The sequence below is a fragment of the Antrostomus carolinensis genome, unplaced genomic scaffold, assembly GCF_000700745.2.
Source record: "Antrostomus carolinensis isolate BGI_N321 unplaced genomic scaffold, ASM70074v2 scaffold21517, whole genome shotgun sequence".
In the NCBI taxonomy this organism is placed as follows: Eukaryota; Metazoa; Chordata; class Aves; order Caprimulgiformes; family Caprimulgidae; genus Antrostomus; species Antrostomus carolinensis.
In genome coordinates this window covers 99877-113195 of record NW_010325609.1, presented here as the reverse complement: position 1 = coordinate 113195, position 13319 = coordinate 99877, and the positions used below count along the sequence as shown (strand labels likewise).

Below are 13319 nucleotides of genomic sequence, written 5' to 3'. Positions count from 1 at the left end.
TAAACTTGGTCATTAAAGTCAGTGAAAATACTGTGTATGGATGATGCTAGCACCAGGCCAGTCAAAAAGACAGCTTTAATCTGCTATCTGAAGTGAAACACTTGCTGCGTGTTTTAACTCAGAACTCCTACAGCTCCATACCCATTTGTAAATGATGCATTTCCTGACATCTGGAATTAAATGCAAGAAGCAGAGTCACAACATTGACTGACTGACTGCTCTGGGACCATACTGAAGGGATGTTTTCCTCAGGGGATTACAGCAAAGCTGAGGCATGTGCTCTAACACTTGCATGGGATTATTCATTTTATTAAAAATGGAAAGTACAGTTTAGGCTGAATCTCAGGGCCAAGTTCGTTGTGTTGTCCAGTTTCTGGTAAAACGGGAGCTTTTGAAAGGTGTGAAAACATTTAGGACTTTTCAATCTGAACTGACTTTTCAATCAGTAGTTCTTTCCCCACCTCTAACTTCCTTCCACGATTTTGAGACAGTAATGCCAGCAGCATGGCATGTTGTCACAGGTCTCATGCTACTACATGAACTGCCAAAGAAAAGCTGAGCTATTGATCCAGTGGTAATTTGCTGTCAAAATGACTATGGCTGGTACAGCAAATGAGTCGTCTCAATCACTTGACTTGATGAATGCTATTGCAATAAGACTGACAATGCTCAAAGCACGACTATTGACCTGCTGCATTTTTCCTGGCTCACATTAGGCTCTTGATCTTTTCTGGCCTTGACCAATTAGAGTTAAAGTTATCCATTAAGGTGCAGTTCTGGAAAAGTTATCTTTAAAATAAACAACAACTTGCATTGGTGAGTAACTCATCAACTATGCAGCAGTCTGATTCTGATTGCCTGGCAGAGAAACACACATTTTGTGCAGTATCTGATAAAAGATCTATAATGTGCTAACACAAACCTATCATGTAGCACCTGTGACTAACAGATTGTGATATCAAAGTCTTGATGCCTAAGTGCTCCTGTAAATGCATTAAACTTTTAGCGGCAGGAACTGTAGACTGCCAGTGACAAGGAGCTGATATGGTATTTCAGTAAAAGTTGATAAGTGTTATTGCTCTTAGAAGAAAAGAGCCCTAACCACCACACTCATGTTCTTGAAAACCACTGGGCAGCTTGTGTTTTGATGGGATACTGTAATGCAGAGAGCAGGGATAAGGCAACACATGGACTCTATGAAAACAAAAAGACATTTAAGAAAAGCTCTGCATTCTACAGTAGCTGGAGTTCCTTGAAGCAAGCTCCCACCATACATTTGGCTTTGGGCATCTACCTGTTGACTTGAAATCAGCTTTTTAGGCAGCAGCACGCACATAGGGCCATGTTTAATTTAATGTACCAGTAATGGAAGCATGAAAGGTAGCACAGGCCCAAGCACGCTCTCTTCTCAGCTGTGGCCGAACAAGGATGTTGGAAGACTCTGTAAGAGTGGGAAGAAATGTGGGAAACTGTATAAAGCCTTGAAGATGAGAAGAAGCACAGGTCTGAATGGGAACAGGGAAATGGGGTGAACAGGAGCAGCAAGACCTAGTCATGGTGTACAGTCTAACAAAGCTCAGAAAAAGTTCTTCAGAGAAAATGAACAGTGGAAGTTTGCATGAACCTGGGAGGCAACAGGTTCTGTCTGCTGTACCGTTCGTGGAACCTCTTCAGCTTAACACACGATGAAATTCTCTCTGCTGTAAACCAAAACGTTCTGGCCACCAGAGAAACAAGATCTGTTTCTGACTCTCATTTGAAGATCCAAACTATGCCCTGGGCTGGAGGTTTGTCTGGTTGCAAAATGTTCCCACTGTCTTAAGATATTAAGTTCAATGGAAGAAAAAATGGCACTGGTGCCTGCTGATAGATGTGTCAAGGTGTGTAATGAAGCTGCTGCACAAGGCAGGTACAACCTTAATGGCCATGTGAGTGTGCTGTCTGACCTTTCTTCACACACTGAGAATTGGAGGGCAAGACAATGTCACATCTGGGAAATACTGAGTAATTATAATTGGCAGGGATCCTGGATGTAAACCTCCACTGGTCTAAGAAAAAGAGACATTTCCTTGGTTTTGTCGTTCTTAAATAGGTCTATGAGTATCCAAACTGTTCAGCTTAAGGAAATTAATAAAGATCATGAAATTCCTGTCTCTAGTTATGATCCAGTGAAAACTGCCCACTACAGGAAGTCACTGAAAAATAGTGCCAGAGAATTATTTGATATTGAATACTCCAGGTCTGAAGTTGAATGTTTTCCCAGTAAAAAGGGATTATTTTTCTATTCCTTATTTTGTATAATACATGGTTCTCATGTTTTTCATCATATTTTCTACAGTCAGTCTCTTGAATCTTTGGCAGTAATGTAGCACATTCACTGGAAACTTCTCTGAGCTCTGAGTTAGTGTGTGGCATCAGGTCTTTTGAAGAGCCCATAGACCTTTTGCCTGAGGACAGATCAGATGCACTCTGCATCACTGATGCTTGGACATACTATATATATTTTATCTTCCAGGTAGTGCCAGGCAACAATTGTGTTTAGGGCATAAAGAATGCATAAAGAACACAATCTAGGATCTTCCTTATACCACTTTCCAAGATATAATTCCAAACAGACTTTAAAAACAAACTCTTGTGGTCATCTGATCTATGCCTGAATGAGTCTTTCTAATGCATTAGGCATAAATAAAAGTTTCTTAGTAAATATGGAGAAGAAGTATCCTTGCGTGCTGAGAATCTGCTATAAAGAAAGCCCATGCCAGATTTAAGGAAAGGGTTATTGAAACAAGAATTTAGACCAGTTGCCTGCATGTGGTTGTTCCATAACCAGCAACGGGGAGAGACAAAGCACCATTAAGTTAGGGGTCACTGTCACTGCATGGGAAACATCCTAAAATAGGATCTCAGCTCCTCAGCTGCATAGAAATTGCTCAGAAATTATTTTCAGACAGTCCCATAGATGGTGGCATGAGAATGAGCAGTACTAGCCTGAGTGGCATAATGAGCAATCATGAGGCTGACTTTAACGGCATCTTTACTACCAAAGACATGTCCAGCAGTCTAACAGGGAGCTATCTAGCTTGCTGCAGGTTCATATAATATTATCAACTTCGTGAGTCCCTGGAACTGTAAATATGTCTTTCAGTCATGCAGTGCAAGCGTTGTTACTAATTCCTTAAGGTTTCTGCACTGAACGTCTCATTTGGTTCCTGGGGTTTTCAAGGTGAAGACTCACAAGAGCTTATCACAGCATGACCATGTAACACAACAGCTGGGGTGGAGCTGGGGCAATGGAAGGTGGATGGTCATGGTATGAAAAGCCCCATCGGTCTTTCAGTGGAAGAAGGACCACAGAGCTTTACCCATTTTGCAAATAGGTGCAGTGCTGTTAAGCTGGTCAAGGCCACAACTGAAGCAGAGCTAATTGTCCCTTCAGATACCTCAGGAAGTGCAAGGAGTACAAACATGTAGCTTTCCTGGGATTACTGTCCTCTAGGACCAAACTTGTGGAAGTACAAGTATCAGGAAGATCTACGTAAAGAAACTAATAGGATACCCTGAATCTGCATCTTAAACATTTTTTTCCACGCCACACTGTAGAAATATAATGGAAGTAAAATTGGCAAATACCATCCATGTGCTACACTACAAAATGACTGACAGAGCACAATGTGAACATTTCTCCTGGACTGAATCAAGAGAATGCATTAAAAAAATGCATAAGCAGAATACTGATATACATTAACTCAATCTTCTCTTATTATGGAATTAAAAAACTTATACCTGTAATTATGGTTTACCCCCATTACAAGCAGAGCTGCCACAGAACTGAACACGGGCCAGCTTTGTACAGGAGTTCAAAGCCAGTGTGATGTTGCCTTATTTTCTTACTAATATCACCTTTATCCTCTCTTGCTCTTCTTCTCAGTTAACAAGAGTTATGCACTAAAAGTGCTGAGATAAAGTAATGGTAAGGAGGATACCGCAAAAGGTATTTGAAAAGCAGAAGTAATTTACTACATGTCTGCTTTGTTTTACTTCCTAAGCCTTCCTGTTGTGAAAGGAAATTCATCTTTTCTGGCAGACTTCAGCCTTTTTAGGCCTGAGAGCTCCCCAGGAGCTTTCGAGTGCAGGTAAATGGATGCGAGACTCAAGAAGTACAGTGCAAGGAACATGGAATTAATGTTGATTTTTGCTTTGGCTGTCACGTCTGACGTATAAGGAGAGTGCTATATCCTTGCTTGCAAGAAGTATCTAGATGTAAAAAACACAAGGCTGAGTCCTCTGCTCATTACTATGGGTCTGAAAGGCCACGAATGGAAAGGTCTTGTTGCTGGTTGGTGAAGCGTGTAGGATCTACACCCAGCAAAGTCTCCAGGTGAGACCGATGTCAGGGTGCTCTGAGCCCCAGGGGCTCAGAGGAAGGACTGAGGATGGACAATAGGTGCAGCCCATGTTCTGCACGCAGCAGAAACCCCAAGAGTAGGCACAGGGGAAGCATCCACTGCCTAATCTAAATAGCACACAGAGTGGTTTTGTCCTCTTCTGTTCTCCTGCCAGTTTGCACATATGTTCTGAGTATACAGCCTGCCCTCCAAAGACCACTTACAGGGGCAATCACAGGGAAGCAAAGCAGGAAGAAAGTATCCAAAAAGGGAATTTGTTCAAGAGAAAAAAATGGAGACAGATGTAGAGCGACTAGTCACGGCTGGCGGTAAATAACCCTCTGCCTGGGGTGCTCTCTTTCTCTAAGAGGAGCTCACATATTCCATTTCATATTTCCTTTCTAGGAAGTCTAATCTTTGTTTTCCTGGCATTTGTTCTTTTTGTTTCTTTCCCCTATATACTTTTTCCCTTCCGTATGGTCTAAAATTGTCTTCTCATTTTCCCTTTCTCTTCTATGTTGTACTCTCTTTCAAGTGCAACATTTCTCCAACCGCCCTCTCACGCAGATCTAATTTCCCTGCACTGTCCCAGGCAACATCTTTCACTACAACCCTCTCACAGTGTCCGTGCCATCAGCACTTTCCCCTGTCTCTACACGTGCATAAGCTTATGGGTGCTTCACACCTGCTCCTGTGTTAAGAGTCCCCACTTTTTCTCATGTGCACACCTCAGAACTAAGCAAATGCAACACACACAGACAGAATATTCATCCTCTCGCTCCCATAAACCTGTCAAGGCATATAGGCCAAAAAGCTATCTCTGCATAAATCTAAATCTCCTGTGAGGAAGCAATCTACTCAAAGGCAATAAAGCCAAAGGATATATTATTATCTTTGGTGTGGATCCTACTGGGCTGGGAGGTTGGCTGCTGGCTCCTCTCTGAACTTTCCTTCCCAGCCAGAACAGTCATCCCACAGACAAGTCTAAGCTTCCTTTCCTTGGTCTGATTTCCTCCTCCCGATGTTTGGCCAGTAACCCAAAGGACAGGGTTTAATTATGGAGTTTGGAAACCCAGCTTACGCTACTCTGCCAGCACAGGATAAAACTTCAGCCTGTCTTCCGAACCAGCATCATTCTGCACTGCTGATACCTGCATTATCCCACGCAGCATAAAATGAAACACATGGAAGAATCACCAAGTCAAACAAAAAGATGGTTTTAGTCTTTAAACTTCTACTGTGAATTTCACTGAGAAAAAAACCCAAAACACTGAAGCTCCGAGTTTATTGTATGTTAAAACTATGCCATCATTTTGACTGTAGATTAAATAAACAGCAAGGCCTTTTTCTGGACAGGACAGACATTGGAAAGGCTGGATTTGAAAGAGGTCCAGGCTCCAAAGCTCCCCTCTCAGAGAGGAACACTGCAGCAAGCACCGGGTAATACAGGATGTTAACATCATCTGTACTTTCAGATGACCAAGGTATTTTCTAGGTGGATGCCCTATTGAAGACTTATAAAAGATTTTACATTTTTGGAGATAAAACACTCAGGTCAAATACAAAGGGCCAGACATTAGTATCAGACCCGTTTCTGAGGCAAGGTAGGGCACCGTGCACATCACCACAGCAGGATGTGTCCCCCTGTGGGGAGCACCTTGTGCCATTGTCACCCTGGCTTGAAAAGACGCTTCAGTACCATTTTGTCCTTCACCACTGATGAGCTGTGGCTCTTTAGGTAATCTCTCTGCCAGTCGTGCTCTTGCAGTGACCCTGTTCTACAGAGAAGCTGAGGCAATGAATTCAGAGGAGAGGCTGCTGGAAAGCTGTGGCAGAAGTATTGGGGTGGGGCTGCATGGATATAGCATAAAGATGTTTTGAAAGTGCATCCAACACAGGCAGGATAAAGCTCTTTTTCTTCACAGCTGTCACAGTGATAGATAGCTTGGTGAATCTGAGCTATATCTAGTTGGTACCTGGCTTGAGTCCCTGATGTTGCAAGGTGATTTTCTGCCATTTTACAGGCAAGACCGAGCAGAATCTGGGATTCTTCTGTAATAAGTGAGGAAGGCAAAATCTTCTCTTCCCCAATTTGTTCTTGCCTCTCTAAGTACCTCAGGAAGTTTGACATTGGCCCTTGTGCTTCTTCATGATGGGCACCCAGTGGTACCAAAAGTGGCACAGGTGTGTTGAAGGTGTAAGGCTTTAGGTACTTCTCTTGTCCAGCTCAGCAGCTCAGTGACATCATCTAGCCAGGCCCTGGCTGAGACAGAGGTGATGACCATGTGTGGGGAAAGCCACCAGAAGTGACAGCAAAATTAATAGCCAACCTCTGGCTGTTGCAGAAATGGAGAACATTTGTCATTAACAAAGAGGACCCCAAACTTTGGGAGGAGTTAGCCCCTAGTCTGACAATGATGTAGAAGCAGTGACCCAGTCAGCTTTTAGCCATCTGTGTCTGTGGAGGAGGTTGTGCTCTCTTCCTTTCAATGGGCGCTGAGCTTTTGTTCGTGATTTTGCCGCTCCATGAGCAGACCAGTTTAGCACAAGGTGAAGCTCTGCCTTGCATCATCTGGAGCCTGGAGCTGATGGAGGAAACAGACCCTAGTGTCTACTGAGCAGGACACCTCACTGAAAACACCAGAGCCCTGGGGACAGCAGTGGCAAAGCAGTCACGGGGAGCCTGGCACTTGTCTGCCTGCAGGTCCACCCTCTCCTCCTGCCAAAGTGCCACATCTGCAGTCAATAAGGGCCCACAAGCTGGCTCCTCCTCATTAGAGGAGAGAGGGCAGCTGGCAAGGGATCCTCCAAGGGCTCCCAGGCACGGGAATCAGTCCCCTCCCAGTCTGGAATAGCCCAAATTTGGTGACTTTCTGGGCATGCTGTAAAGGACAGCTGTTTGACAGGGTCTCCAGAGAAAGCTGTGGGTATGTTTCCTACGTGATGAAGGATATAGGTGGCTGGCCAAGTGCCCACAGAACTGATTTTAATGCTGTTCAGGTTGAATTTACTTTTCTGTGCTGTATATAGTTCATTATACACAGTGCCCTGGACAAGCATGCGTTGTTTCAAAACAAACCAAAAGCATACTATTTTAAATCCAAACAAACAAGAAAGAAAGAAAAAAACCCCAACATTGCGAAAGATCCTTTGGGCTGTTTAGAGGGCCTTCTCAAACATTGAGAGGCTCAAGATGAAAGCTCTGCTTGCCTTCTTCTAACAAATAAGACTTCTGTTATTTTTCTTGGCAATAAATACTTGATCATCTAGCTGTAAGCAAAATCACTTCATTAACTTCACCTATACATGTAGCACTGACACAGAAAAATATTTCCAATAGTATTAAGCACCCAGATGATCTCAGGAGAAGTGATCAATGGACAGTTAAGTATGTAACATAACATAACCCAAAAGATGATCAACAAGGAAGATCACACACAAAAATTAACTGAGAAGAGGCAGAAGAGCTGCTTCCTAAACCTTATGACGTGTAACGCCCAGTGGTATCTATTTTGATACGAAGCCTCCAATCACACTTCATAGTATTACAGATTAATAAAACAACTCCTTCTGTAAGTCTCTTAAAAGTCATTCCTAAGTGAGCTCAAGTGTTGCATAATGCTTGAAAAGTCCTTCTACCTTATATAAGTTTAGGGATATTTATTTAAAACAGTCTAACTGTAAAGCACAGACCAGACAGGTACTGCTTTTTGCTAAGCGATTGTCACCGCTGTCCCAGAATTGAATCTGGACATTTTTGACAGAAAAAAGACCGCCTGCCTTTTGCTGCATTATTTAAATACTTCAGATATTTGGCCAAAATACAGAACTGACACACTACAGAAACATTCACAGCTGCAGGAGCAATAAAACCACTACAATATTTTCATTTTCTCAGAAGAAGTTACAAGATGTTTAGAATCGATCACCTTTCTATACAGCATTCAGTGTATTCTGATAACAAAACAGAGCAACCAGAGATCATGTTCTCGGGCTCCTGAAAGCCGTAGCTTACCTGGCTCCACTTCATGCCATCCACTTGACTGGCTGCCACTTCCTGGAGAGCGCCCTTGGCTTGTATAAAACGGCTCCTCACCAGGACTGTCCATCTCATCCTCCACAGACTTGAGACGTTTTGTAGAGCTGAGAAGATAGAAACACATAATAAATACTGTATGTTTGGAAAGGAACAAAAGCACTTCTGTTGGGACCTATCTTGGTAGCCGTGCTTGAGACTAACTTGGTTATTGAAACTATAACAGATTTAGAGCCCTGAGAAGGGGAAATTCTGAGTCCTGCACAGCCATCCTGCCCATCCAACCTCTCAGCTTCCACTTTTTGTTTCTGATATGCTTCATTGCCAATGACTAAGCTTCAGTGAGATACAAACCAATCTCTCTCAAGAGTCCAGACTAAACCCCCAAACACGTATTAGTTTAACTAGAAGATAGTTTAGCATTTAGGCTTTTACAGATGAAAAAGTAGGACATTTTTCAAAGCACAGAGAGGTCAATTAAAAGGCAAGAATTTAATTTGTATTGCATGATTTCTGCAATTTGAATGAATATGGTGATGACACCCAAGACTTATTTCAACTGTCAGATTCTTCCACAGCTTATTTGGAAAGACAAGCTGTTTATCAGTTCAAACTTATATCTTCAATCTTCTAACCGTAGCCATTAAATTAGCCCAGACTTCAGTCCCATAAGAAGACATGTAGACAAGTGAATGATGGAAGAATCCATTCTTGGTTCAAATGTTCATGTTATCCTATAAGTATAAGCATTTTACTCTGCAACTGTATGGGACCAAGGATAAAAAGCCCCCAACAGGTATCTCTGGCCAGTGTCAGTACTAAAGGATTCCCTTGTGATGTATCACACCTCCCTCACCAAAGGCTTGGGAGACAGAAGAGCCCTTTCAGTGGTCTCTGGTGGTCACTGACTCAGACTCCAGTAGTTCTGCAGGGAGAGGATCCCTAAGCCAAAGACACTCAGCTTGGCTCTATTTTCTGTAATGAGTTGTACAGACTGCGTGGGGACGTTACTGAGAATTTATCTTCTAAGTACTTTTCCAAGGCTGGGTCAGCTCACTTTTTTCACCAAATCTGTATTCTATTAAGACTTAAGGCATTCAAGAACAGGCTCCTCTGTGTAGGGAGAACATATTTAACAGACATAAAATATTCCACTGCAATTTCTATTGGTTTAAAACTTGCAGCCTCTCGGCAGCTCCCCACTCGAAGCTCTGCACAGGTAGGAGCTGGCGGGTATGCAAAATCAGTTTGTGAGAAACAGGAAGAATAAGTCTTGTGGTATGAGTGGAATGCAGGTTTGGCCATTCCTTAATTTAGAGAATTGTTATGTGTCAATAGGGGAAATTGTGTGCATACAATATAATTACCGCCTGATAATTCTGCTGAGTCTGTGTATTTAAGGAATATTTTTTTTTTTTTCTGACTGGGAACAGACTAATGAGAGGAAAACAAACATATTAGCAAGTTATTAACTACCCATGCTGTTTATAATTAGCTCCTTATCAGTGGTAGCTATTTGCAGAAGAATAGAAGAGCAACAACTGAGCTCTTAAGTAACATTAATAACCTCACTTTTTTGCTTCTGGAGTCAGAAGTAAACTCTACCTGAGAATGGTGCTAATGATGAGCACTGTAGGGTACGCAGTTTACACGCAAAAAAGAAAGAGCACAAAGTTTTTAACTGATGTGTAATGGGAACTGTAGTCACTGAGCTTCACAATGTGCACACTAAGTGCAAGATGCAGAATGTTCTTCCAGTCACTGCAAACTGTAAGAAGTTATTGCTAAGAGCCTCTCTTTAAAGATTTTTCTTTTTTTAAATAAAAACAACAGCTATATTCATACTATAGAGACTTTTTACATGTGCACTTGCTTACTGCAAAGCTGGTGGCACTGCAGACTGAGATAAAAATGTAAAAGAACCCTGGGCTGAAGTTAGACTTTCTTGTCATGTCTTTGAAATAAGTGATCTATTTTGGCTGTGGGGGAAAAAAAAAATCAATCTGGTTTCTTAATAGTGTTCAAGACTACTAGAGTGACTGGGCTTGTTTATAAATCTAATCTCATGGATGTTTAAAATGAAAGGTGAAAAATAAATAATATCCTTGTCTGATAGTTGGCATTTCAGCCAAAATCAAAATCAGACTGGGTAGTCATCTGCTTTACCAGTTCAGTTTTCCAAAGGCTGAATCACAAATTTCTAAATGTTGTTATGAAAACTAGAATACATTACAGGCCAAGGTCCTAAAACAATGTTAGTCTCACAGATAACACTTTTTACAATAAAGAATGCATACAAGTCTATCTTGAGACTTTCCTGCTAAGACAAAGCGGCACATCTCAATATGCTCCAAATTTTCTTCTGCCGCAAGTGAAGCTCCAACAATTCCAGTGGAACTTCTCCTGATACACTGAGATACAAGCCAGAAGTTACACAAGTCAATGCAGCAGTTTTTCTTGGAAGCTTGTACATATAAAAAGAAGTTTAACAGCAATCCAGTTGAACATTCAGCTCTGTGAATCTGAAACAGCTCCACATCTTGAGGCCCCCAAACAGCTTGTCAAAGAATTTAATGGTTACTTTCCCAGATGAGTAATGATTCTGGCCTGGGTTTCCAAGTAACCTGGTAGTAGGCAGAGATTAAATTACCTGGTAGAGGATGTGCTAGGTAAAGACCTCCTCATTGCTCCTGGGCTCATGCTGTAGTATGAAGAACTTTCCAAATCTGAGAGGGAGAAATTAGGGCCTGTTCCTGCAGCTATCGGTGCTGGGGAAACAAAAGAAATTGCAGTCAGTAAGTCATGTGAATAAGGCATGAATTGCACTTCAAAATCACTTTCTTCTTCCTCATGAGTGTTTTTAGTTTCACGATGAGAACAGGTGGGACGTGGAAATTAGGAAATGCTAATGGTAACTGGCATTGCAATCAAGGAGATGTAAATTTTATCAAGAATACAGTGTTCTATGACATAGACTCTTTCTTACATTCCTCCAAAGGTATTATTTAAAAAAAAAATAAATTAAACAATTATGGCAAGACTTTCTTTAAGCACTGCTTTTCTATTAATACCATTCTAACATTTAATGAAACTTTTTGCTTTTGCTTTTAGGACAACATTGCATCTATTGGCATAGTTACAAATGGGCTGCATCATCCCTGTAGTGTGCTTGGCATAATCTATAAGCAGTATAGGCAGGGAAATACACACCTCAGGACCTTTGGTATATACGTGATGCACATCCACAAGCACAGAGGTTACAAATGTTCCTTGGAGAACAGCACAAAAGTAGGCGAGAAACCTGAGTTCTTTTTTGCCTGTGAATATCTGAGTTTTCCTCTGGCCTCTCCTCCAGCTAAATCAGAGCTAGAGACTTTCAGAAATTTTTATCCAGCAGTTTGCTTCCACTGTTCACCCCTCGTTACCTTAACCAGCACTTGAGTTTTACTGCAAGGGATATCAATACCTCTAATTTCCCTGTCCTAGAGCCTTGGTTTTCCATTAAAACATAATGAATTCCTACACGCCTTGAAGTTTGCAGGCACAAGCCTATGAACTCCATGTGCCATATTCTTCTGGGAACAGAAAAGGAACAGAGCAGTTTAATGTTAAAGTCAACAGATAATGCATTTCATGAAGAAATGCCACTATACAGCAAATGGTACCACATCACCTGTTGCTGTTCCAGTGCTAATTACAGGACAATACAACTTTGGGAGCTGACAATTGCAGATCATGATTTGCTCTCACATTTCAGAGACATCTGAAAAAGGATGTTACTGCACAATAAAATGCACAAGCTTGGCCTGGAACCTGTTGTCTGAGAGTCTTGATTCACAGCAACAAAGGCAAAGCAGTCTCAATGCCACACAAGGATGCTGAGCCAAGTTTAATCTTTGGTCTGAGAATTTGGCCCATTTTCAAACATGAAAAAATCTTTTACTCTGACGGGGCAGGAGTGAGGAAATGAAGACAGGATAGCTCCTATCACCCAGCTAACATGTCTGGGCTGAAACGCAGGCTTCTGGGAGTACTGCCATTGACTGTAATGGGCCCAGTATTTCACCCCAAGTCTTAAGGAGCTCACAATGTCAGATTTGACAGAGGAATAATGTAGCTTTGCAGCTGCCTCATCATCCCCACAAGACAATTAGTTGTTGTTTGGCAAGGATCTTTTTAAGAACGTCATTGAGACAGAAAGGGAACAGCCTGGATAGCCACAGACATTTAAAAGCATGGGACGGAAAATACACAACGCCATTAAAACTTGAGAAAATCTGGAATGATCATTAAAAGGAATTAAGTTGGGAAGTAATTTATGACAAGAACACTCAAATCCTTTGTTATCTTCTCTTAACTATCATACGTTTCCTGCACACTGGTTATATGAGAGGGTGTGTTAACAGAAAGAAAGAAAAATTAAGCATAGTAAAATTAACTTGTTTTATCAATTTGTGCTTTCTGCAACAGTTTCCTGACAGCAGCTACAAGAGGCTGTAAAACTGATGAATTTGCATGGAAAAAGAAACCAGTGTAAGTAATTTGTGTAAAAGGTAACACGGACATGGACTGCTATAATTCAGACACCCTGCAGATAGCAGACTGCTGCAGTGTGAGCAGTTATGGGTTAGAAAAATGACCACACTGCAGTCAGTCTGACTTGAATGGAAATCAATCATAAAGGTACTCTCTGCAGCATCTACTCCACAGTTTTCAGCAACTTCCTTGCCAAACAGATTTGTGCTCTGCAAACCCTTTGCTGATCAATTCCTCTGCACTCTCTATCTACAAAAGCCTCACTTACAGGTTAAGCATACTATTTTCTAAACAGGGACATAAAAAGGCAAGCACTAAATTAAAGCACAGTTTCTTTCTAGGCATGATGAATTTCCTAGCCA

General features: G+C 41.7%; 1 protein-coding gene across 1 annotated transcript in view; it reads right to left on the bottom strand.

Annotated features, from left to right (window-relative positions):
- Positions 1 to 13319, bottom strand: part of LOC104527550 (nuclear factor 1 A-type) — a gene marked incomplete at both ends in the record, with an annotated part of 88231 nt that overhangs the window by 41101 nt on the left and 33811 nt on the right. The window contains 2 exons of the mRNA XM_010171294.1: positions 8401 to 8528; positions 11072 to 11189. Coding sequence (XP_010169596.1) covers positions 8401 to 8528; positions 11072 to 11189 — 246 coding nt within the window. The remainder of the gene's footprint in view (positions 1 to 8400; positions 8529 to 11071; positions 11190 to 13319) is intronic.